The sequence below is a fragment of the Vombatus ursinus genome, unplaced genomic scaffold (assembly GCF_900497805.2).
Source record: "Vombatus ursinus unplaced genomic scaffold, bare-nosed wombat genome assembly UNPS02005659.1, whole genome shotgun sequence".
Lineage (NCBI taxonomy): Eukaryota > Metazoa > Chordata > Mammalia > Diprotodontia > Vombatidae > Vombatus > Vombatus ursinus.
The window spans coordinates 23,952,362-23,980,179 of record NW_020945437.1 but is presented as its reverse complement, the minus strand read 5'-3'; the positions used below and the strand labels follow the sequence as shown (position 1 = coordinate 23,980,179).

Genomic DNA, 27,818 nt, shown 5'->3' with positions numbered 1-27,818 from the left:
AATGTCTATTTCTTTCTATGTTTCGTGTCTATCACCTCTCTGATAGGAGTTAGGTGACATGTTTCTTGGTCATGGTGTTGATCAAATTTCATAAATCTTTGAAAGTTGTTTTTTTTTACAATGTTGTGATCCTCATAAAACTTGTTCCTCTGCTTGTGCTCACTTCAGACTGAATCTATTCAAAATTCTCTGACATAGTTTCATCATTTCTTATAACACAGTAATTGTCCTTTATGTTTGTTTACCACAATTTGTTCAGCTATTCCCTGTTTATCTGAGAGTCAAGCTAAAGTACACCATCCTTTTCCCTTAGATTAATTCTTTGATGTGCTGCCTTTTTTTTTTTTGGCCCCTTTTTTAAGGATTGGTAAGTTTGTTTTGTCTTTGACTGAATCAGTGGTGTTACCTTCCTTCTTAATACCCTTCCATATGTGTATGTGTTTTGTTCATACACATAGAAACATATCAAGTCTCATTACTTGATTGCCAGATTTTTATTGCTTTTTGAACCAGCATATAGCATTAGTCCCTACAGTTCCTATTTAGGGAGTTTCCATTCTAAAGTTGGCAGAACGTTTTCTACTTCAGTACTGCAGAAGATTTGTGGTTTGACCATGTGTATGTCACTATACATATACATCTAATATAAGAAGATATCAACTCGTTTGTACCTTAGTAGACCATCTTCATGAGTTTGTGGCTTGATATAGTACCAATTAGAATTTTTATTACATTAGCACTGCCTTCAAGAACTTAGCATCACTGCCACACCATAATGAGGAATCAGAATAGGATTTTAGTGAATTCAGGAGGAAAGACACATGGTTAAAAAAAGGAAAAGCATTAACTTCACCAGTAAAACACAGATTGACAGTAAATAGAGGCTTCCACATTTATGTGGAGAGAAAGTCTTTGAAGTTGGACAAAACAGGCACATACGCCAAAAAAAAAAAAAAACTACAGTTGTTTTCAGTATCATTAATGAAAATCACTTCCTGTAATCGTGAAGATTAAAATGTTATCAGAGGTTCTCTGATGCATCTTGCAAATTACCTGTCTTTTTTCTTTTTCCAGGCAGCAATCATTAGCAGAATTCAGTGTCGGATTGTAGCATTGGATCTGAGGAGTCATGGTAAGTGGACTACTTAGTTAAGCATTGGTTATATGGTGTGGTATAATATGCTCTGAACAATCCTAAATGTTACAAATTGCATCAGTTACCAAATAGCCTAGACCTAGACCATCCAGTTTTGTGGTTTATTGAAAATACTAGTCTTTATTAATAGCTTTCTTCTTTTTGTGATGTTCATTTTAGAAAATGTTTTACTTGATAACTGAGTCATTATTTTCCTGAGTGGAAGTTAAGTTGCAAATAAAAAGTTCATATACTGTACTAGTAATATGGAAATCTTATTAATCTGGGCAAGTCTAGTATGCATTTCTCATTTATTATCAAAAAACTGTGTCTATGACTTAGAAAGTTGCTTTTTCCCATCATGTGAATTTAGAGAGTCACCTTTTTGTTACTTTAGAGCCAACGCTTCAAAGAGGAACATTTTCACTTTTATAACACCCTTAGAAAACATTTTAAATGTATGGGTTTTTTTATTTGTTTTTTGCTTTTAGGTGAGACAAAAGTCAAGAATTCTGAAGACCTGTCTGCAGAAACTATGGCAAAGTAAGTTGATTCTTTTCTCTCCTTCACTTAGTTTTGCTGATTTTTATAGTAAAGAGGAGCAATGAACTTTTCAATTTAGGTGGTCAGTAGTTTGTTTAATTTTCTAAAATTTTATTAAGAGCCTGCTATATATAGTGTATTAGGCTAATACTAAAGGAAATAGAGACAAATAAACTATGGGATTTACCCTCTAGGAGCTTAAGGATCTTGTTTATAACCTTTATAAACGTCTCACTTCTCCCTCACCCTCCATTTCTAGTCAGTTCCCAAGTCTTGCATTTCTACCTCTGCAATATCTTTCATATCTGACCCTTACTCTACTCATAAACCACTACCTTAGTTCAAGCCCTCAATTACCTCTTGCCTAAATAATTATAACATCTCCTAATAATTCGTCTGTCTCAAACATCTCCCCACTCCAGTCTATTTTACATGTTGCTGACAAGGTGAATTTCCGTATGTATATATCTCACCATTTCACTTTCCAGCTCAGTCAATATCAGGGGCTTTTTAATGCATCTAGAATAAAATACAAACTCATTTGTTTATCTTTTAAAACCCTTCACAACCTCATTCCAACGTATTTTTCCAGCCTGATTGAATTGTACTTCCCCTCTTGCACTGAAATTGAAGCTGCCCTTCTTTTTGTTCCTCACACATGACATTTCATCTCTCATCTCCATGCCTTTGCACTTTTCATCTCCCATGCCTGGAAGGTATTCCCTCACCTCTGCCTTAGAGAATCCCTTTCTTTCTTCAAGATGAAGCATAAGCACCAAATTTCTACATGAAGCCTTTCCTGATTCCCCCCAACTGCTAGTGCTCTCCCTCTAAAACTATCCTATTGTCAATTACTTTGTATTTATTTGTGTTTATTCTTCATATTCTTATACATATTTATAAACTTCTTGCAAGTAGAGATTATTTTATTCATTGTGTTTGTAACCGTAGTGCCTAGCATAGTGCCTGGAACATAGGAAGTCCTCGATAAATACTTGTTGATTGGTTAATTGATGACATATATACAAAAAAAATTTCCAATATAAATTACATCATGAATACATAAAAAGTTAAGTATTACATTGTGTACAGGTGCTGTATGCAACTTTGCTTGTCACAGTATTTGTTCAGTCGAGTTGAAATTAAAATTTGCTAATAGCACAAAATAGAGATATTTTCTGTGATTTTTTTCTGCTTTTGGTATAACTTTGCTATAAAGTCTGCGAAGAGAATCAGTCAATCAGCAAACATTTATTAATTGCCTACTAAGTGCCAGGCACCGTGCTAAGCACTAAGAATCACTCACCTTCTTGGTGTGCCTAGAGTAGTGGTATTAGTTAAGTGCTTTAAAAATCTTATAGCCTAGAGTTAGTCCTAACTTTTATAAATATTGTAAATTTTGTCCTGTTGATGGAGATAAGTAGAACTTGTATTTTTCCAGAGATGAAAAAGGCCATGCTTGAAAAGTTGGATGTGTCAGAGAGGACTGAAGACCTATTCACAGTAGGCTTCCCTGATACTCCAGATCAGATAAGCCTTCGGAGAAGTCCCAGAGCAAATTCTCCGTGGACCTCAATACCTTCTTCCAAATGCAGAGTAAAGAATGAATGTGTTACTTATCAGGTCTAGGATTCTTCTGGACTGTTCATATAGTACTTGGAGTATGTTCTGCTCCTAGCCATCTAGAATCTTATCCACTAGTATTCCAGCAGCTTTGACTTAAAGAAAAGTTGGACTGTTTATGTTACTGAGAACCATCTGCCAAAATTGTATTTTCATATTCTGTTATCTAGAACTTTGCTTCAATTTGATGTACATTTCTTTTTAACATCCAAGTTCATTGTCAGATTCCCTGTGCATCTGCATTGGTCTTCTCATTTTTTCCACCCTTTCTCTTTATTGGAATTATTTCCCATGTTTCCAATGTGGTGGGCACCACATTTTCAGGAAAGAAATAAGCTGGAGAGTGTCCAGAGGAGGGCAGCCAAGGGAGTGAGGGGAGCCTGAGTCCATGTTCTTTGGAAATTGAAGCAACTAGGCAAGTTTAGCCCAGGAGAATATAACAGCTCTTTCCAGGTCTTTGAAGGGCTATCACATGGAGAAGGACCCACACTTGTACCATTTGGCCCTAGAGGACTGAACTAGGAGTGATGAGTGGATGTCGCAGAAAGGCAATTTGATGACAGGAAAAAAGTCTTAACAATTTGACCTGTCCAGAAGTAGAGAGGATGTCCTCAGAATGTGGTAGTTTTATTCTTAAGAGGTCCTTAGGCGGACATTGAACTGTTGGATAGATTCCTTTTTGTATGAGTCAGGACTTGATGGCCCCTGAGACTTGAACCCTCAAATTCTGTGATTTTTCTAAAACCTAGTTCTTCAGGATCACACTCCAGTGTTTGTTTTATTACTGTAACCCTATTCTTCCCCACTGTATACAGTTATTATACTATATACATATTATTCTTTCAGTAGAAAAAGTATCTTTCTAAAGGGACTTATTTAGCTGGGTTGCCCCACAGGAACACATAGAAGAACATTATGGCTCTTCTATAGTAGTGAAAAAAAAAAAAAAGTACTTAATTTGGAGTCAGGAGATTTAGGCTCAGATCTTTTTTCAAACACTTATGTGACCGTAGGCAAGTCACTTAGCCTCTTACAGCCTCAAATTCCCCTTGTATAGAATGAGAACAAGAATACTTACACATCCTATTTCACAGGGTTGTTATGCAGAAAGTACTTTGCAAACCTTAAAACACTTTATGATTGTAAGTTTTTGGTATTACTTTTGATTTTCCTCCAGTAGTATGTAAGGTTCAGGGCAGGGACTATTTCACATTTACCTTTGTATCCCCATCAAAGGGCTTGTTTGGCCCATAGTAAGCCTTTAATAAATATTAACTGATTGATTTGGATTTGGATAGTAGTGCTAAAATGTTAGAGTGGAAAAGGACCTTTTATTAAGGAGCTTTGTTTTGTGAAGTTTGGATTCAGTCAAAGGGTTGAACTTGAGGACCTAGAAGGCCATATGTGGCCTTGAGGCCATAGGTTCTCCACTCCTGATTCTAGTCCATCCCGTCATGTTATATTGAGACCAGGTGACTTGCTAAAATTTACATGAAGTTAGTGGTCTTCCCCCAACTTTGCCTCCCATATCCTAAGTTAGACCTCATATAACACTTTGTACCTCTCTGATATACTTATATGTGTCTTAAATAGTTTTTATTTCTCTCCAATGTCTAGCACAATGTTCTCTAAACTGTAAGCATTTAATAAATGTTTGTTGGAGTTTATGAATTGAAATGAAATTCAAACCAAAATTCTTAAACCCCGTGCTGCACCTCAGTCTCATGTTAGGCAGTTTACATAAAGGTAAGTCTCCAGGACAGGTCAATGGAGCTTCACAGTTAACTTCTAGGAAGCAGAACTTCTATTATCACAGATTAAATAGGAGGGAAGTAGGGGAAAAGCAGTTAACATGATTACTTAGAGAATTCTTCTCACTCTCCTTTGTTCTTTCATTACTTATTTTTCTTTTTGTCAGGGATGTAGGGAATGTTGTTGAAGCTATGTATGGAGATCTTCCACCTCCCATCATGCTGATCGGCCACAGCATGGGAGGTGCCATTGCAGTCCATACAGCGTCATCCAATTTGGTGCCAAGTTTACTGGGTCTCTGCATGATTGATGTTGTTGAAGGTAAGTTGTTCAGTTGCTCATAGGCCTTTGGCACATATGAAGTTAGAGGGTGAGTGTAGTTGGGCCTATTTTAATGTGTCAATTTGGTCATTTGTTATAAGTGTGTTCCTCAGTTTTCTTATTTATAAAATGAAGGTAATACTTGTGCTACTTATTTTACAAGGTTGTTATGAGTAAATGGCTTTGCAAACATTAAGGCACTGTATAAGTGTTAAGGACTTATTATCCTACCAAGAGCATATATGGAACTCAGGGACTTTCCACAGACCTGTCAGAGCAGTTGTTTTTCCAAAAACCTTGCTTCTATCCATAGAATTAATTGAGTTAGTTATTATCAGTACTTTAGAATGTTATTAACTGAGTTACTTACTATTAGTTATTATCAATGCCTTAAAATGCCTATTATTATTTTGGTTTGATGTCTAGGTACAGCAATGGATGCTCTAAACAGCATGCAGAATTTCTTACGAGGTCGCCCTAAAACCTTCAAGTCCCTGGAGAATGCCATAGAATGGAGGTAACTGCCAGCTTGAGTTTCCATTTAAAATCCCACCTGGATGAGAACATTCCTTTTTATCAACCTCAGTGGTTAGCACCACCGTTGAAATTCCAAATTGCTGTTTCCAAGCAATTTGGCTTTTGTCTCTCAATAGATGGGGCACTAAGGAACAAGCATTTAATTTGGTATCTCAGTGTAAGAAGCTGGCAGTTCTGAAAAATCACAGACTCTTTAGTCTAGACAAAAAGATTTCTAGACAACATTTAGATTGTACCTCATATCCATTAAATTCATCCCACAAATAATATAGGCAGAAATATGATTATCATATTACATATATATGTGTGTATATATGTATATACATGTATTATATATGTATATATATGTATTATATGTATATATATTCCCCCAGTAGATAATGGAGAGCTTTACAAATCCATATAAAGAGGAGGGCAAAAGAAATAACAGAACCAGCTCTGAAAGAAGGAAAAGAAAGTAGGAAAAAGTCGGGCAAAGCAATTTAACTCAAGAAAACATGTAATCTTGAAGGCTGTTCATCCTTGAGTCACACCAGCAGGGCTTGGTATAGAAAAAGCATTCAGGAAAAAGTTGGGCATGGTAAGCATAATTGTGTGCATACGTGTAGGTGTGTTTTGGGGAAGTGAGTTGTTGGCATTGTTGATGCATAAACCAAATAATATACCAGTTCACTTTTTTGAAACACTATATTATTTCCAGTCTAGATTGGTGAGCTGTGTTTCAATTCTTGAGGGTACAAAGGGACATGACAATGCTTCTCCATTCTCCTGGTTCTCTGGGTATTATTCATGGCCAGTAGCCAATATGACTACTCTTTAAATTCAAATTAGGGAAATATAAGGCATGTACTAGCCATCATTCAAAGTGGGTTCATGTTTTATTGTGTTGGCTCCATAATACTAAACACTCTGTAGGAAATTGTATGTACGTTTCAAGAATTTCCTATCTGAGATAATGTTCATGTTGTGAAAACTAGTCATATTTCTCTTTTTTTTTCTTTTACACATAGTTATACTTACCCACACCCAGTCCTAACTGCAAGGGGAGCAAATCCCATTCTCTAATGACCTCTGAAAAATCACTAATGTTATCTCATTCAAACTAAATGGCAAAGTAAACTGCTGAGTAACATTTTCTCTCCTCTTCCATTTCTTTCTAGTGTAAAGAGTGGCCAGATACGGAATTTGGAATCTGCTCGAGTTTCAATGGTTGGCCAAGTCAAACAGTAGGTCTTGGTTTTTTCTGTTAGATGCTTAAACTTGGTCAGGGCATTCGCCAACTATCCATTTTCCTTCTCAGTTTTAAACTAAACTAAAGCTCAAAAGTTTAAACTGGTGTAGGAGTAACACGCTTCCAACTAATCAAAATGATGGAATGGAGAGGACACAAGTTTTAAAGGACCTGAGCCCCAGACCTTACTCTGCCACTTGCTGTGTGAACTTGGATGCTTTTCTGTGTCTGATTCCCTTTTCTGATCTGCAACGGGGATAATAATAGCACAGCATGGTATAGTAGGTAGACACTGAACTCAAAGTCAAGAATATCTAGGTTTGATCATCCTGGTTTGATTACAGGATCATCCTGCCTTGGATACTAGCTGTGTGACTACGCTTAAGGAATTTGTAAATTTTAAAGCACAATATAAAATTCAGTTATTTTTCACTGGCTAGATGCTTTAATTTGAGTTCTAATGTGGCTAAAATAGTGGTGAAAAGCAATCAGGAAGATTAATAATTTATACTTAAATATTAAGTTTGTGTGTGTGTGTAAATTATATATGGTATGTATATATGGCTTTAATAACTTTAAACTGCATTAAGACTTTTGGTACACTTTGTATAATAAATTTCACATGTAATTTTCAAAGTTTTAATGCTTGTCTGTGATCCCTTTTGGCCTTCCTTCTGTTCTCTTATGTGCATTTTGAAAAAGACTTCAGTGACCCACTCTTCCTTCCTTCCTTCCTTCCTTCCTCCCTCCCTAGTCTTCCTTCTTCCAATTCTGCCCCCTGAAAAATGGGGGTAAAACCTCATAACAAATATGCATAACAAATTCCCATATTGGCTATATCTAAAAATATATGTCTTTTTCTCCATCTTGAGTCCATCATTTCTTTGTCAGGAGGAGATAACATGCTTCCTCATTGATATTCTGGAATCTACATAAGTGCTTTCTTAATTCTAGCATGTAGATATGAAGAATTAATGTGTAATACTTATACCATTATTTAAATAACATTACATTTTTATAAGAAGCAGTATAGTGTAGTGGACAGAGAGCTGGCTTTGGAACCAAGAAAACCTTTTTCAAGTCCTTCCTCTGACCTGTACTAGTTGTATGACCTTGCACAAGTCATTTAACCTCTGCATGCTGTAGACAATTCTGTAAGACTTGCAGAGAAGGTGCCAACCTGCATTGGTAGAAATTACTCCTTACTAGGAGCTCCCAATAGTATTAAAATTACAGGTCCACTTCCTCTGCCTATATATTTTTATAGAAAAAATAATAATTGGCTGATTTATATATATTAATTGGGAGACTATTGACACATAGGCAAAAGTGTTAGCTGTTTTCTAAATGGCGCTTTAAGAAACTGGAGTCTGCTCACATTTTTTGTCTGATTTATTCTTCTATGACACACTACTCAGTACCTATGGTTCAATCCGTATTTTGTCTCTGAAGATGTCAACAGCATAGAGTCAATGAATAAGCCTGGTAACTGCTTGCTAAAACAATCTTGCAGTTTAGGGATGTGTTTCAGCAACATTCTTTAACTATGCATTGTGGATTTAGCTTATGTACTTTATCCAAATCCTTCTTGGACTTAGTTAATTTCTTACATAGTCTCTGGATGAATAGTGCTAAATGTTTATCCTTGTCTCCTTTAATTTGCACTAAAACTACGTTAGGCAAATCAGTTTCCCCTTCTCTCTAAAATTAAGGAGTTGAACTAGGTGATCCCAAGGTCCCTTCTAGCTTTAAATACCATGATCCTACTTTGTTTCTGCTGCAATGGATCTCCTTAGTTCTAGCATCCTGGATTTGGTGAGTGAGCCTATGTTCACCCTATCTATGGCCTTCATCATTTTGTAGACTTGGATCCTAGCTCTTTGCAGCCTTTTTTATCTTTTCAGGCTCTCTTTTGAGAGCCCCAAATTTCTTAGTTTATCTTATGAAAGTCCTTTGTTAGGAAAAGAATTTGGGGCAGTGGTATGGTTAAAAAGGAAGGCAGTGACCTTGTATGGTGCTAACATGCTGTGCCAACATGATGATAATATTAGTTCACATGAAATATAGTACAGGAGGTTTTCTTTCTCCAGCAATAAGTGGTAATGGGAAAAGGGCACTTAAAAAATCAATTGAAACAGAATCAACAGTTCATAGTTCATAGTTGAAAAGGTTCAATTGAGACTTTATCTTAAAAAATGAAAATAAAAACTATGAAAGTGAATTTATTTTATTTTTTTACAGAATTTAGGCGATAATTATAATTATATGCTAATTCTTAGAATGAACAAAGAACATATTGTTTTAATGTTTTTGGCATAATTTCTCCCAAATTATATGACAGTACATCATGACTTCACATCTGCCCTTTTTGCAGCATGATGAAGAGGAGTCATTGTCACAAAAATATTTTTGGGCTTCATCACTTTTTTGAAATTCTTAATCCTTTGATATTCAAATCATTTCTTTTTGAAGTGCCTCCTTTAAAAACCAAAGATTGACCTATAAAGATATTGGCAGAGTGGGCCAGAATAGATAATATTGTTAACCAAGAGGGATATTTGAGTGGGGATTAATTTTATAAGTGGTTAGTTCATTAGGGAATGTTTTTGTTACGTTCACTTTTGCTTCATTTTACAATGTTGTAGGGAGGCAGTTTGGTGTAAAATGTTTAATAGTTCTCGGTTCTGGAGCGTTTTGCAGCTTACGAAATCCTCAGAACGACTCTGTGAGTTAGGTAGTGTAAGGATCATTATGCTAATCTTAAAAATGACTAAACAAACACAGAAAGGTGAGGTGGCTTGTCCATGGAAGCAAGTAGTAGAACTGGGACATGAACCTAGGACTTCCATTGCTAAGTAGAGTAGTCTTCCACTATACCAGTGGTATCAAACTCAAATAAAAATGGATCCTTGACTGAAAAAAACCACAAATTAACATTATCTGTGTTGTAGTATATATTTTTTTATTTTGTTAAATGTTTACCTATTACATTTTAATCTGGTTTGCTAGCCACTTTGCCCGTAGGCCTCGAGTTTGACACCTCTGCACTATATCACACTGCTTCTGTACATGTCATCAGGAACTAACCCAGACAGACAGCAATAAATACAGCTGAGTCCTGAGATTTTTATCTTAACAAGCTGGTATTCCAGGTCTTTCTGGAATGTGCATTGCCTCTCCACCTGTGGGAGATAGTATAAACTTCAAAAAGAGCAGAGCTGGGGGAGGGAGAGAGCAGAACCAAGATGGTAGAGTTAGGAAGCAGTATAACCAAATTTTCCCTCTAAAAAATTCCTCATATAAATCTAGAAAATTCACCAGATTGAATCTTGATGGGGAAATCCAGAAAAAGTCACATTGAGTCCTTTGTCAAGCACAACTAAGCATAGAAAGATAGAGAGGTCTATAGACACTGGGGACAGGCTGGGCCAGGAGCACTCCAGCACCTGAAGAAAGAACACCAAGGCAAGAGGACATCCCAGACCATGCAGGGGCACCACCAAATCTCTGTTGGGGTACTATACCAGGGACAGGTGCCAACTGTCAACTTTGTCACCAAAAGTCCAGTTCTGGGTCTCAGATCCAGGGCAGATTGAGAAAGGGAACTGGAGGTGGGAGTGGGGGGTGGGAATGGGTGCTGATTTCCACTGCCAGCAGCAGTGATATGTCTCCGATCCTAGGAGCAGAGCGAGTTCTTGGTTCCAGCTTGTAGAGGAATAGCTATGGCAGAAATCCTAGACCAAAGAAATCCCAGACTACCTAAAATTCCATCACTCTGAAACAATAGATCTTTCCAGCTGGTTTGATAGAGACTGAGTCTAGTAGCATTTGCTGTTGCTCAGGCCAAAACCCAGGTCAGGAACTTGTGGAGCTCAGATTGGGGAGCAGCAATCAGAAATTGCCCTAGATCAGACCACTTTGAGAGTATGAAAGCTTGCAGGTCCCTACCCTGTCTGAAAAACACAGCATTCACTACCCCAAGAAAGCAGCAACAGAACCAATCCCAGATCTTCATTCCAGAAGTGCACAGAGCCCAGCCCTAACATTAGATCCAAAATCTGGAAGTAGACTGGAAGAATGAACAAACAAAAAAATAAATCCCACCACAAAGAACTAGTATGATAGCCAGGAAGCTCAAGACACAAATCCAAAGGAAGAGAATGACACCAAAACAACTTATAAACAAAGTCTCAGAGAAAAACACAGCATAGGCACAACAGCTAGTATTCCTGGAAGAGATGAAACAAGAGTTGGAAAAAAAAGTTTTAAAATATTTATGAATGAGATGAGAGCACTAAGGAAAAAATTGGAAAAGAAATGAAAGAGAAGAAAGAATTAGATTTTTTCTGGAGGTAATCTATGAATTCTTTTAATTGGTATTTCATTTTCTACATTCAAAAGTTTTGGCCAGTTCTCTTGTTTATTTCTTGCAGTATAGAGTTCATGTTTTTCATCTAGTTGTGTTCTTGGAGACCTGTGATCCTTAGATTGTCTCTACACATTCTGTCTTCAAGATCAGTGTATTTTGGGGCAGCTAGGTGGCATAGTGGACAGAGCTCTGGTCCTGGAGTCAGGAGGACCTGAGTTCAAATTCGGTCTCAGACACATAACGCTCACTCTCTGTGTGACTATGGGCAAATCACTTAACACTAATTGCCTCTCACACACACACACACACACACACACACACACACACACACACACACAAATTAGTATGTTTTATTTGAATAGTGAGCCTATTTTCTCTTAGTGTGTTATTTTTTGTTTTTCTTCTAGATTGTCCTTCACTTTTAGTGTATTTTATTTTTTGCTTTTCTTCTGAATTGTCCTTCACTTCTATGTATTTGTATTCTCAGTCTATTGTTCTCACTGTTGTTTTTTTATGAGAGTTGCCATTGCAGATTCCAGTTCTGCCCACTATTTTTTGCTATGCAGGCCATAAATTCTGCTCTCAATTCTTATTTCTTTTGTGAACCATTCAGGATCAGTAAGTCATGGTTGCATGTTCTCACATTCCACAGGGTCTGTTTTCTCATCAAGGGTTGGATCATTTTCCTTGGTTTTGCAATATTTATTCTTAGATGCCTGAACTAATTTTCTCAATCTGGATACCATATTTCCTTCTTTTGTTAATGTTTTCCCTGTTGGGTTGCTGAATGAGCTCAGGGTAATTGTTTCAGAGCGTGTTGTTTGTTGGGGGGGGGGGAGTGTCCAACTTTTTTTTCCCCCATTGTTTTAGACCATGGACGTGGCTGAAGTTGCTCTAACTTTGGTGCATAGAATCTGTTTTGGAGAGGTTTGAGAGGTTGTAGGGATCAGAAAACAATGTTTAGTCATACATTTTGTTGGTCACGTAACCTGGAAATAGAGAAAAGAATTGTAAAGAGAATTAACAGCTTGGCACACAAGGTACAAAGTCTTGCTCAAGCAACTAGTTTTCTGAAATTTGGAATGGTCCAAATAGAAGCTAGTGACTCCATGAGGTAACAAGAAGTATTAAAATCAAAAGACTGAAAATATGGAAGAAAATGTAAGATATGTCATAGCAAAAGCAACTGATCAGAAAACAAATCAAGGAGAAAAAAAATTAAGAATCAGTGAACTTTCTGAAACCCATGACAAAAGTGCCTAGACATCCTATTTCATGAAATCTTAAAAGAAAACTTCTTGGAACCAGAGAGCAAGGTTGTAATAGAAGTGATTCACCAATCATGTCCTGAAAGAAATCTCAAAATGAAAACTCCCAGGAAGCAGCCTGAAAGAAAAAAAATTCAAGTACTAAGGAGCCACAGTCAGGTTCACACACAATTTAGCAGTCATCACTAAAAAGGAGTGGAGAAATTGGAATAGGATATTCCAGAAGGCATGAAATGAGCTTAGCCAAGAATAACTTACCCACCAAAACTGAATCTAATGGTACAAGAGGAAAAAAATGGATCTTTAACGAAATAGAAGACTTCTAAGCATTCCAGATGAAAAGATCAGAGTTGCATAGAAACTTTGAAGTTCAGACACAGTAGTGAAGAGAAACATAAGAAGGTAAACATGAATGAACAATGATAAATGACTAAACAAGAATAAACTGCATACGTTCAAATACGGAGATATGATGCATGTGTCCCTTCTGAACCCTACCATTGAGAGTCATAGAGGAAGTCCAGTTAGACAAAGCTTGGGAGTGGTTCTGTTGTGTTTTGATGTTTTTAAGAAAAGGATGAAAGAGAGGGGAAGAGGAATTTATTGGAAGAGGGGAGAGGGAAAGAAAGGTAAGGGAAAATTATCTCACACAATCAGGGTGCACGAGTAAACAGCTTCACAAATGAGGAGGAGGTGGGGTTAGTGGCTGACAGTGTAACCTTACTCATTTGAACTAGTCAGAAGAAAGAATACACACACATACACACATTTGAGTATAGAAATATATTTCACTCAACAGGAAAATAGCGAAACAGGAAAAGAGGCAAGAGGATTTTAGAGGGAGGACAGATTTAGGGAGGGATTAATCCTAAGCAAAACAAATTCTAAGGATGTACAAAAACATAACTCTTTTTGACATAACAAAGAATTGGAATCTGAGAGGGATGCCCATAAATTGGTGAATGGCTGAATAAGTTATGATAAGTAAATGTGATAGAATACTGTTGTGCTGTTTAAAAAAAGGTGATGATGGAAGTGGTTTCAGAGAAACTTGGGAAGATTTGTATATACTGATATAGAGTGAAGTGGACAAAACCAGAACAACAGTTTATGCAATGACAACAGTATGGTAAATGTAAACAACTTTGAAAGATTAGAAACTCTTATCAGCATAATGACCAACCATGATTCCAGAGGACTAATGACAAAACATGCTAGCCTCCTGATGTGACTTAGAGTGTAGAATGAGACAAAGATTTTTTATATTTGGCCAATGTGGAAATTTGTTTTGGTTGACTATACCGGTTTGTAATAGGTTTTGTTTTTCTTTTGTTCTCAATGTTGGGGGTAGAGGGGAGGGTAGTTTGGGTAGGAAGGAGATAAAGGTAGATTTTTGCTGATTGAAATAAAATATAATAATAAAAAAGAACACAGACTCATTTGCCTCTTTTAGTGACCCCAATTCACTGCGCTTTATTTACACTTTATGTTATGTTTTCCATTCTCCCTGTTCAGCCTAATGAGCACCAAAATGGACTCTGAAAACCCATTCTCATGCAAAGGAGTGTTAAAATGTTGTACTAGTCACTTAGTGTGGATTAGCCATAATTTGCTTCTTTGAATTGGGCTTTTGCTTTATGCCTGAGTCCTTGCGCCTACCTACCCTGATTTTCTCTTGTCTAAAGAATCTATTTTCTCTCTGTCTTTATGACAGGAAGCCATTTCTAAGTCCTTATTATTGATAATAATAGGAATACCAGTGTTCCCATGGTACCTTCCTTTTTCCAAAGAGTTCCACTTACATCACAAGCATTCCTTGCAAATAAGGGGTTGTCTTTTATTAGCTGCCCTTTTGAGAAGCACAAATTGGAGAGGACTTTTGCCTTTCCACAAGAGAGAAAAGAGGATATGACTTAGCCATAGTCATGTAGTTAATAAGCATTGGTGGTAAGATTTGAACCAAGGTCACACTCAAAGTGCCAATTTTTTCATTTCCATAGCCTGTCACTTCACCCTTCCCCAATTCTCTTAAGTGTCTTTATTTTTGTTCCTAAAACGTATCTCCAATATACTAAGGAATAAGAAAAAAATCCAGCACATATTTATGTCAAAATGCTGGTCTTTTAAAGCTTCCATCTACTTTTTTTGTATCTATAACTTTTTTCTCATTCTCCTTGGAGGATTGTAAAGCATAGCCAATATTTTTAATTAAAATACAAAAAAAATGAATTCTATGGAAATAACGTGAAGTATTGTTTGTAACTTACCACCTTTTTTTTTTTTTAACTTAGATGTGAAGGGACTCTGAGTCCTGAAGTCTCTAAAACCCTGGTGGAAGGGATCATAGAGGAAGAAGAGGAAGATGAAGAAGGAAGTGAATCTGTTAATAAAAGAAAGAAGGAAGATGATACTGAGGTAATAATTGTTTACATTTATATATCATTTTGCATTCATTATCTCATAACACCCATGTGAAGTAGATAATGCAGAGATTATTACCTCCATTTTACAGATGAGGAAACAGGTTCAAAATGATGCCATAATTTACCCAAAGTCATAGTAGGAGGAGCTGTGTTCCTGGCATAGAGGACAGATTGTACAGAAGCACGAAGATGAGAGATGGAATACTAAGTTAGGGGATAGCAAGTAGAACAAAGGAACTAAAACCTTCCTGGAAAGGTTGGTTATAGCCAGATTGTGGCAGGCATAAAAGCTGAGGAGTTTTATTTTATTCTCGTGGCAACAGGGAGACAGCAAAGGTTCCTTGAGCAGCATAGTGATATGGTCAAACAGTACTTTAGTAATATTATTTTGAGACCTTCGTGGAGGTCAGATTGGAGAAGAGAGAGACTGGAAGTAGTAAGTCCAGTTAGAAGGCTATTCCAGTAGTCCAGGGCAGAGATGACAGTAAAAAGAAGGAAACTGATATGAGAGATGTAAAGATAGAGGTAACATGACTTGGCAGCTGATTGGATATGAGGAATGAAGATAAGGAAAGAACCAAGTATTACTCCAAGGTTGTAAACCTGGGTGACTGGAAGGAAGGTCGTGCTTTTGTCAGATATAGGAAACTGATAGAAGGGTGGACTTTGAGGGGAAGTTAATGAGTTTTGTTTTGAACTCGTCGAGTTTGAGATGCCTGTGGGACATCCATTTGGAAATGTCTGACAGACATTTGGTGATGTGAAATTGGAATTGAGAAGAGAAACTTGGGCTGATTATAGGTCTGGGAGTCATCTATGTAGAGAGAAACCCATAAGAGCTTAAGAGATTACTAGGAGAGAGTGTAGAGAGAGAAGAGACCAGGGCTCTGGAAAAAGAGCCTTGGAAAACCAATGCTTGGCAGGAGGAGGGGAGGGTGGATAATGATTTAGTAAAAGAGACTGAGGAGGACAAGTAGGAGAAAACCTAAGGAGTGTGGACTATGCAGGAGGGAGGTAGTCAACTGTGTTCACTGCTGCTTAGAAGTCAAGAAAGGGGAGAAATGAGAAAGGCCATCATATTTAGCAACATTCACAAGGTTGGATGTGAGTTAGTGATTGATACACCTTTTCTTCTTATATGTAATTGGATTAATATTAATAATTTTCTTTGGACTGAACCTATAATTTCATTGACATAGCAACTCCCAGTGAGGAAACTCTGTATAACAATGTAGATGTGTACCTCCTCTGCCACTAGTAGTCTTAAAGGGTTGCCTGGGGCACCAAGTCCCTCCCTCCCACAGCCATTATTATGTATTAGAGATAAGACTACCATTCTGCCTGCCTGTTAATAATAAGAGATATTTATACAGAATTTTACACGTATTGTTTCGTTTGATTCTCATAACACTTTACTACAGATGTTATCATCCTACTATTACACATAAGGAGCCCAAGGTTCAGAGAGGTGAAATAAGGTCACACACAAGGTCACACACCTTACATGTTGGAAGCAGCATTAGAAACTGAATCTTTCCTTCCTCCAGAAATCTTTCCTCTCTGCCACACCACTACTAGTTATTCACTCTTCAGAGGAGAATTTGCAATGAAGCGTGAGCACCTTAGAGAGGATCTGTATTTTGTAGAATCAAAGGATTGTCAAACACTGGAAATATGTGACTCCCCAAATAGAAACTCTTCACTGATCTCTTGGCTGTTCCTTTTACTCGTCCATACTTCTCTTCATTTGTTCATGTTCTCCTCCCCATCTGCAGTTCCCGCCCCTCTCTTCTTTATCTAGCCAAATCCCACTTTTCAAAATCCCACTTTCAAAGCCCAGTCCATGAATGATTCCTGCATTGCTTCCATTCATATTGATTTTTCCATTCTGACTAGCACCAGATTGATTATAAAACGTGTGGTTATAAAGCATTTAGTAATAATAATTCACATTTCAGGGGTGCTTTAAAGTTCACAAAACAGTTTCATAGGTGAACCCTATGAAGTTGCACAAATATTTTTTACCCCTAATGGACAAAAAAGAAAACTGAGGCTTAGAGAGGTTGTCCCAGGCCTTGTGACTCTATACCCAGTGTGTTTTTCACTGTACTCGGAATAGGAAATTAATTAATTTTTAAAAATTTACAAAGCTCTTACTTTGTGCGAAGCAAGGTGCTAAACACTAGGACACAAACAGAGATGTAAGACAGTCCCCACTCTCAGAGAACTCATGTTCTAATTGGGGAGACAACAGATATGGACAGTTTTAGCTGCAAATCATACAGAAAGGTCATGTGGACCTTAGGGTACAGCGACAAAGTAGATTACCAAGCCTCTTCTGTAATGGCAATAAAATCATCAGTTTCTGATGTTGAACCATTTGACAAAGCCAGGGACTTCAGTGGAGAAAACTTGTGATGGTCATTAGCAGCTGTGACTGCTGCTAGTGATTGCCAGACCATGTCTCCACAGGGATTACTATGAATAATAAATCATATTTGTAGAAAGCACCTTAAATTTTGCAAAGTGATTTTTTTTCACTCTGTGAGGCGTTTAATGCAAGTGCAGCCTCTAGAAGGTGAAGTGACTAGCCCATAGGATTAGTCATTGTCTGGTGACTCAAACCCAGGTCCCTTGACATCTACTCCAGCACTCTCTTCACCATTTCACATTTACTCCCATTATTATGTTAGTCATGAGAAAACTGATTTCCATTAGCTCTACACAAAAATGGTTCTTCTTACTATATGAACACATCATGTGTGTTCTCTTGTATTATCTGCCTCTGGTGCATGGGTCTTGTTCCCCCAGCCATATTATTAACTTTTTAAAGATATGCTACTTGGATACCCTAAAGCCCTTAGCGTAATGGTAAAAACAAATTAGACATTCAGGGACTATACAGTTGATGGATCTGGGATTTTATCAATGTGAATGTCAATACAGAACAAAAGCCTTTCAGTCTTCATCTATGCAGTTTTTATCCAAGTCCTACTGTAAATCTGTGAAAGATCCACCCAATACAACATAGTTCCTTTGGTTATTTTATTCTCTTGAGATTATCGTTGTAGGCAGTGTCTGCCTATTGTATCTCACTATTGTTATATAAGCAGCCTATCTCTCCTTTTCCTAAAATATGACCTTGTTGCTTTTTATTTCATTTCTCATAGTCAAACCATCAGTGACAGTATGATGCAGGCCTGTTTATGTCTGTCATCCAATAAAAATTAAATTAATAAAATTATATAATTATATAATATATAATTATAAAATTATTAATAAAATAATAAAATTTTAATTTTCATTGCTTTTTAGTGCATTTTCAATTCTGATTCTTTTGAGATCGTGATGGTCCATGATTCATAACCAGATCATTACTGGGAGATTTTGTTCAGATCTGTGATTTCAATCAAGCAATTAATAAACATTTATTATATTTAAATATTTTATTATTTTTAAATCTAATTTTTCTTCTTATTATTTATTTCTTATATTTTTAAATTTGTAGATTTTATATTTTATTTTAATTATAATAATTATTTATTAAAATATGAAATACGTAAAATATTTATTATATTAAGCACTGGTTATGTACCCGTCGCTGTGATAAGCACTGGAGATACAAAAAGAGGCAAAAAACAGTCCCTGCCCTCAGGGAGCTTACATTTTAACGGGAGAGAAACATGCAAACAAATATATACAAAGCAAGCTATATACAGATAAATAGGAGATAATTAACGAGAGGAAGGCACTGGAATTAAGAGGTGTTGAGGAAGGCTTCCTGTCTTAATATTTAGTTGGGACTTAAAGGAAGCCAGTGAGGTCAGTATTTGGAGCAGAGGAGGGAGAATGTTCTAGGCCAGAGAAAATGCCTCCAGCCTGCGGAGATTGGGTGTCTTTTTGTGAAAAACTAAGAGGTCAATGTCACTAGATTGAAGAATACCTGTTAGGGAGTAAGGTATAAGAAGACTGGAAAGGGGGAGAGGAAGGGACTAGATTATGAAGGGCTTTGAATGCCACATTTTATTCAATCCTGGAGACAATTGGAAACCACTAGAGTTTGTTGATTTGGGGGGGGGAGGTTGGTGGCGCAGTGACATGGTCAGACCTTGCTTTAGGACACTCACTTTAGTTGCTGAATGGAAGATAATATTGGAGTTGGGGGAGACTTGAGGTAGGCAGACTCACCAGCAAACTACTGCAATAATCAAGACGTGAGGTGATGAATGGGGGCCTGTACTAGAGTGGTGGCAGTGTCAGAGGAGAGAAGGGGGCACATTCAAGAGATGTCATAAAGGTGAAGTCAGTAGGCCTTGGCAGCAGTGAGAGATAATAAGGAATTTAGGATGACTCATAGGTTGGGAACCTGAGGGACTGGGAGGATGGTGCTTTCCTCTACAGTAATAGGGAAGGTGGTGGGAGGGCAGGAGTTTAGGGGCAAAGATGGTAAGTTTCATTTTAGACATATTGAGTTGAAGATATCTACGGGACATCCAATTCAAGGTGCCTGGAAAGTAGTTGGAGTTGTGAGATTGGAGATTAGCAGAAAGATGGGGCAGGATAGGTAGATTTTAGAATCATTAGCATAGAGGTGATAGTTTAAATCCATGGGGCTGATGAGATCACCAAATGAGGTAATATAGAGGAAGAAGAAAGGAGGGACTAGGATAGAACCCTGAGGTACACCTATGGTTAGAGGGCATAATCTAGATGAGAATCTCACAAAGGAGAGAGAGAAGGAGATGTCAGATAGGTAGGAGGAAAACAGAGAGATAGAGAGAGGTGTCCTGAAAACCAAGAGAGAACAGAGTATCAAGGAGGAGAAAAAATGATCACCAGTATCAAAGGCTGCAGAGAGGTCAAGGAGAATGAGAATTGAGAAAAGGCCATTGGATTTGGCAACTAAGAGATCATTGTATTGGGAACTCTTGGTGAGAAAACTCCATCTACTATTGCAGTTTGGCAATTGCTTTGTGATCTTTCTCGTCAGACTGTTGCCTAAAGCACTGAGATTAAATGATGTGCCTAAGGTCACACAACCAGTTTATGTTAGAAATAATAATTAAACCCAGGTCTTCCTGACTTCAAGGATGTCTGTAGCCATTTTGTGATATTATTATCATTGAAAGTGCTCCCTAACCTTCTGAATACACTCCAGCTTGATCTCTGAGCCTCAATTTTTTCATCTTGTAAAACAAAGAGTTTGAATTAGATAATCTTGAAGGCTCCCTGATTCTAAATCTGTGATTATGTGATCCTTTGGTATAATCTTCTAACTTGATTTTGGGGCCAGCACTTGTCCATTTTCAGTGACTGTCCAAGACATACATATTGATTAACTTGATGGGCTACTCTACAGCTGCATGTCATTTTCTTTTTAGTTTTTAAACTCCTATTTAGTCTTTCCTAGTAGTTTTCTGATACTTATTCCTTTGGTAGTGTCTTGGTCTATTTAGTGATGCACAAATAATCCCAACTTTATTTAAACAGAATGAATACAAATGGTAAGTAGTTCACTGACAAACACAGTTCTCACATGACATTCTGAAGTCAACATAAATGATTTTTTATATACAAGACGAACATGGTGGTTTTGCTTTGTTCGCAAACATTTTCAAATCAACTGACTTTGTTATTACTCCCTAGATGTCTTAATACCCACTAAAAAGTGTACCATCATTCATTCTGATTTTTAAAATGAGAAATGAGAAAAACATCTCATGCTATTCCCTATGCTTTTAATATCCTCCCTCCTACTTTTCACAACTAATTTCCTAGCCATTCGTTAAAGCCCAGCTCACGTGCTACTCCCTACATAAAATTTAATTTAATCTGCCTGTCAGTAACAACCTCCACCTTTGGATCTCATATGTATTTTATTCACAAAACATAAAACCTTAATATACATTTGTCTAATTGTGTATATTATGGTTTTCTGCATTTCTTATTCCCCTAATAATATCTCATGTATATGGTATTAGGGCTAGATATGTAGAGCTAAGAGTCATATGTATGGAGGTAATAATTAAATCCATAGATTTTGATGAAGTTCTCTTCATTACAGCCAAACTGGCCTTCTCTCTGTTCCTCACGCATGTCACACCATCTCCTGTTTCCATGCTTTTGCACTGACTATCCCACATTTCTGAAATGCACTCTCTTCTCATCTTTACCTCATAAGAGTCCCTCTCTTCCTTCAAGATGCACTTCAACATGAAACTCTTCCTAATGCCCCCAATTAGATTGACTTCATAACATCTCTTTGAACCATAGGTGTTAGTTTAGTCTGCATTTTACAGATGAGGAAACTGAAGGTCAAAGCCTGTAATAAAGTGACTTGCACAGGGCCACAGACCTACTGTCTAAGGCAGAATTTGAACCCGGGTCTTCCAGACTCCCAGACTAGCACTATAGCTGAGGCAGCTAGGTGATACCATAGTACATAGAATCCTGGGTCTAGAATCAGGAACACCTGAGTAGAAATGTGACCCTGGGTAAGTCACTTAACCTTTATCTGCTTTAGTTTCCTCAACTCTGAAATGGGGGTGATAATAGCACCTACCTCTCAGGGTTGTTGTGAGGATTAAATGAGGAAAAATGTATAAAGCTCTTAATTAGCACAGTGCCTGACATATAGTAGGCGCTTAATGAATGCTTATTCCCTTCCCCTTTATAGCTTCTATATTAAGATGTCCAAGTACTACATGAGGCCAAGGGGATAGTGTCTTATCCAAACTTTGTATTTCTAATACTATAGAATTTTTTTCCTTGTGTGGTATCACCAATTTGCTAAATGAACATTTAAGGGGTTATTTAGGGATCCAGACTTAAAAGTAGATGATTCTCAAAACAACTCTGAGGTACCACATCACACCTATCAGATTGGCCAACATGACAAAACAGGAAAATGATAAATGTTAGAGATGATGTGGGAAAATTGGAACACTAATGCATTGTTGGTGGAGTTGTGAAATGATCCAACCATTTTGGAGAGCAATTTGGAACTATGCCCAAAGGGCTATAAAAATGTGCATACCCTTTGACTCAGCAGTAGCATTTCTAGGGCTGTATCCCAAAGAGATCATACAAATGCGAAAAAGACCCACATGTGCAAAAATATTTATAGCAGCTCTTTTTGTGATGGCAAAGAATTAGAAATTGAGGGGATGCCAATCAATTGGGGAATGGCTGAACAAGTTGTGGTATATGAATGTAATGGAATACTCTTGTGCTATAAGAAATGATGAGCAGGCAGACTTCAGAAAAACCTGGAGAGACTCGTATGGACTGATGCTGAGTGGAGGGAGCAGAACCAGGAGTACACAGTAACAGCCACATTGTGGGATGACTAATATTGATAGACTTAGCCCTTCTTAGCAATGCAAGGATCTAAGACATATCCAAAGAAAGAACTGTGGAGTTTGAATGCAGTTCGAAGCATACTATTTGCCATTTTTTTTCTTCTGTTTTGTTTCCTCTTTCTGGTGGTTCCTCCTATTGGTTCTAATTCTTCCTTACAATATCATTAATGTGAAAATATGTTTAATAGGAATGTATATGTATAGTCAATATCAGATTGTGCGCTGTCTTGGGGAGAAAAATTTAAAACTCAAAAGCTTAAGGAAATGATTGTTGATAAATCAAAATTAATTAATAAAATTTTTTAAAAAAATAATAATTTCTCTCAAAAAAAAAAATAGATGATTCTTTTCTTCCTGCCCACATCTCAGAAATGCCAGGATCTATCATAATTTCTGAATCCTGTTATTCCTTTATCTTTTTCCAGGGAAGTTTATTTCCCTTGACGGTTTCTCTCTCTTTAAATTTTCATTGAGTACTTTGCCTAGCTCTCTCTCTGGCCCATCACATTCTACCATGAATCATGCTAATTTGGGTAAATAATTTATACCCACCCTGTTAGAGTTCAAAATTCTCGAAGAGTGAGAATTGTGTCATTTGTCATCCTTATATCCCCAACACAATGCCTTGTATATAGTAAGAACCTAATAAATCTTTGTTGAATTAAGTCAAATTACTGCTCTTTTTCTCTGATTGTAGTCAGTGGCCTAACTTTTTCTCTTTCCTTTTAGACCAAGAAGGACCATCCATACACCTGGAGAATTGAACTGGCAAAAACAGAAAAGTATTGGGATGGTTGGTTCAGAGGCTTATCCAATCTCTTCCTTAGCTGCCCTATTCCTAAGCTACTGCTTCTGGCAGGTAAGTGGGTGTTTATTTGTGAATATGCTATTTGGGGTGGTGCTTATTAAAGCAGTTTACCAAATAGTAGTGGCATCAATAACGAAGGTAATGGGAATTACACTCTCTTAACTCCCACCTCCTCAGAAATACATACAATTTTTCCCTATTTTGATGATCTCATACCCTAACTGATGTTTTCTTTTTCTTCCATAAAACAAGTAATATTTTTAAAGAAAAAAGACAAAAATCAGCAAAACTTCAGTACATTGAAAAAATTTCAATTGTACCACACTCATGGACATCCCACCTCTGTAAAGGGGTGGGATATGGGTGTCTTCTCTTATCTCTTCTTTGGAGATGTGCATGTTCATTGTAATTTGCAGCTTTCACTTTTTGATTATTTTGTGATTGTTCTTCCCATTTACATTGTCTTAGTCATTGTGGATATTGTTTTCTTAGCACTAAATACTTCACTTTTCATCAATTCATGTAAATCTTTCCATGCATCTCTGTATTCATCATATTTACCATTTCTTATAGCACAGTAAGTCAATCAACAAGCATTTATTAAGTGCCTACTAAGTACCAGGCACTGTATTAAGAACTGGGAATACAAAGAAAGGAAACCCCCCCGCAAAAAACAAACAAACAAACAAAAAACAGGCCCTACTCTCAAGGAACTCCCAGTCTAATATGAATAATATTCTGTTCCATTCATGTTCCATAATTTATTTAATCATTCCCCAGTCAGTGGTCATCTACTTTTTCCAACTCTCTGCTACCACAAAAAGTGTTGCTTTAAATTTTTTTGTGTATATGGGGACTTTGTTTTTATCAGTGGCTTCCTTAGGGTATAAACTTAGTAATAGTAAAATCTCTGGGTCCAATGGTATGGATATTTTATTCACTTTATTTGCTTATTCCAAATTGCTTTCCAAAATATTTGATGATTCATAGCTACACCAACAATTCGATAAGATGCCTAGCTTCCCAAAACCCCTTCAACATTGATTATTCTCATTTTTCATCGTGTTCGCCAATTTGCATGGTATGAGATGAAACCTAGGGTTGTTTTGATTTACATTCTTTTATCATTATTAATTTGGATCATTCTTTCATATGCTTAATAGTTCGTAGTTATTCTTTTGAGACTTGTTTATTCATATCCTTTGATCACTCATCTATTGCGGAATAGCCCAGCTGATGTTTTTTGTATATTATTACCCACTGCCTCATGAGAAAGAACATAGAATCCAGTGAGATGGAATCTGGTTCATTTTCAGGTTCTGGGAATTTGAATTGACCTGGGCCTATCTGAAGTGATCAAAATCTCAAAAAATAAGATATACTATTCCATCACCTTGGTGACGGCACCCCTGCATTGCATTTTCTTCTTTAGTAAACCCTGGTCTCTGTCTCAAGCTTAGACTTTGATTGGCGGGAATGTCCTCAGAAAGCATCAGGGAATCAAAAAGTTGTCTTCAGATGGAGGTAGAAAAGAAATCATCGTGATGTTAGGTTCCAAGGAATTGAGTTTGGGCAAAGTGCACAAGGACCTTAGTTTTCAGTCAGAAAGCATTTATTAAATGCCTGCTCTATGCTATGCATCATGGTATGCACTGGGGATACAGATACAAAACTGAAATTATCCCAACTCTCAAGGAGCTTTTATTCAAATGGGAAAGGCAACAAATACATCTGTGAGTATATGCAGACTAAGTGTAAAGAGAATAAATACAAATAAATAAAAGTAGTTGTTAACAGAATTTTACTGAGCCAGTCTTTAACCTGGAACAGCAGGCCAGAGACAAGGTGCCAATAATCAAGTAGCAGTTTAATTAAATAGTTTTCATGATGAGGAACAGATTTGCAAATCAGGAATTCTCCTGATCAGAATTCCACCTTGCTGTAGTGAAGGCAGAGATTATATACATAAATCACAAGTGGAAAGGGGGATTACAAACAAACAATCATTTCCAGGGCCTGAGTAGTTTTCCATGACAAGCCCACAAGCCCATGATACAAGTGTTCTGGAATCCTGTGGGAACAGTATTGTTTCAGGTCCTTGGGGATCATTACTTGGGGCACAGGACCAGAGTTCTGTAACAGGAACAGGTTCTACAGTCTTTGATTTGCTTCACTTAAGGTACACAGGCACAGGAATGTAGTAATTGTGAGAGAGTGTTGTCAAGGGTTTGATCGATCATTTCAAGATGTATTGTAAGCTTCTGACTCCCAAGCCATAATCATCTGGTGAAATGGGCGTTCTGAGGAATATAAATTATTAGCATATTCATTACATATTATCACTTTATCAAATTATCACATTACCAAATTATCAATTAATATAAAAATCATAATTTTCTTCACACAGTTAAATCACAAGGTAGTTTGGGAGAAAGGGTCCTAAGCAGTTGTAGGCATCATGAAAGACTTCCTGCTCACTGAATCTTAAAGGAAGAATTGGAGGTTAGATGGGAATACATTCTGAGCATGAGAAATAGCCAGTGTAAAGGTAATGAAACAGGATACTGGGATGTCACATGTTAGGTTTAGAAAGAAAACCAATTATGCCAGATTTTGAATGGTTTGGAAAGAAGAATTCAGCAATTCGTGGAACTTTCTCCTGCCTGACTTTTATAGCACAGAGATTTTCCCTTTCTGTTTTGATTCTCTGCTAGATAAAATGACAGGCTTCTTTGAGAGGTACAAACTTGAGAATATAAATACTGTGCGTTTAAATCAATCACAAGCATTTGTTAAGCAACTACTCTTGTGCTCGGCATTGCGGATCCAAAGATATAAGCAAAATAGTCCCTGCTTCCAAAGAGCTTACATTTTAATGGGGGGCACAAAATATGCGTGTGTAGGTCTATTTAGATATATATAAAATAGCTGCAAGGTAACCATAGAAGAAAAGACCCTAGTAGGGAAGGGAGAGGGGCATGGGCACCAGGAAAGGCCACTTGTAGATGGTGATATTTGAGCTCAAAGGAAAAATAAATATTGAGAATGCCATTTCAAGTCTGAAAATACATTGGCTTGAATTGAGAATTTGATTATATTGGTACAGTTGAGCAGAAAATTTTGATAATACTGTTATTTTTTACTTGATTAGACACTTGGAATAGTGTATTTCATTTTGGGTACCACTTTTAGGCAGAACATTGACATAATAGCATCTGCCAGGATGGTGAAGGAAAACCTGGTCTTATAAGAATTAATTGAAGAAATTGGAGATGTTTAGCAAAGGAAGAGAAATTAATGGAGGAGTATAGTAGTTGTCTTCAGGTTTTTGAAGCACTAGCATGTAAAAGAAAGATTAGACTTAACTAACATGGTACTGGAGTTCAGAATTTAGACTAATGGTATAAAATTATAGCGCTATCAAATAATCATGGATATTCTAACATGGAATGAGTTGTCTCAGTAAGAAATTAGTTCCCCAGTCAGCAAGAAGCTGGATGACCTCTTGAGAGCATTTTAGAAGGAATTTCTATTCAGATGTGGTTGAACTAGGTGGCCAGTGTGGTCCTTGCCATCCCTGAGATTTCTGTGTGATCCCATGTTCAATCAACAGAGTTACATCATAGACTTAAGGCAGAAAGAGACCTTAGAGATCATCTAATCCAAACTTCTTCTTTACAGATGAAGAAATTGAGGCTCAGAAGAGTTAAGTGACTTGTCTATGGGCATATAGATCATTATTTAAGCCAGTTTCAGAGGATATCCTCCTAAATGAACCCTTCATGGTCTTTCTTCTTTGTTCTAGGTGTTGACAGGCTAGATAAAGATCTCACAATTGGCCAGATGCAAGGTAAGTTCTTCAATCAATCAGGCATTTCTTAAGTGCTTATTATTTGCCAGCGTCTCTCGTAGGCACTCACTACAGATACAAAGATAAAAATGAAACAGTCCCTGCTCTCAGCAAGCTTATAGTATAGCTGGAGATACAATATATACATATACATATACATGTACATACACACAAGATACATACAGAATACTTTGGGGGAGACACTAGCAGCTGAGGGATCAGGAAAGACTTTTATGTACATACAAAGTGATACTTGAGCTGAGCCTCAAAGGAAACCAGGGATTTTGTGAGGTAGAAGTAAGAAGGAAGGAGCACACTCCAGGTATTGTGGGAAAGACAAACAGTGCAAAGGCACAAAGACAGGAAATGGATTGTCATGTATAAGAGGTGAGAAATCCACTTTGGCTGGACTGTAGTGTGTATAAAGGAGTGTAATGATGCTGAAAAGGTAGAATGAAGCCATTTCATAAATGCCTTTAAATGACCCACAGAGGAGTTTATAATTGATCCTACAGGAAAAAGGAAACCACTGGACTTTATTGAGTAATAGAGGGACATACTTAGACATGCACTTAAAGAAAATCAATTTGCCATCAT

The 27,818-nt window shown here is 37.1% G+C and overlaps 1 protein-coding gene across 1 annotated transcript in view; it reads left to right on the top strand.

Annotated features, from left to right (window-relative positions):
• Nucleotides 1-27,818, top strand: part of PPME1 (protein phosphatase methylesterase 1) — a 67,098-nt gene that overhangs the window by 24,250 nt on the left and 15,030 nt on the right. Inside the window, exons 4-11 of the mRNA XM_027848177.1 lie at nt 1,075-1,132; nt 1,627-1,678; nt 5,220-5,374; nt 5,801-5,891; nt 7,072-7,137; nt 15,071-15,194; nt 23,293-23,422; nt 27,177-27,221. Coding sequence (XP_027703978.1) covers nt 1,075-1,132; nt 1,627-1,678; nt 5,220-5,374; nt 5,801-5,891; nt 7,072-7,137; nt 15,071-15,194; nt 23,293-23,422; nt 27,177-27,221 — 721 coding nt within the window. The remainder of the gene's footprint in view (nt 1-1,074; nt 1,133-1,626; nt 1,679-5,219; nt 5,375-5,800; nt 5,892-7,071; nt 7,138-15,070; nt 15,195-23,292; nt 23,423-27,176; nt 27,222-27,818) is intronic.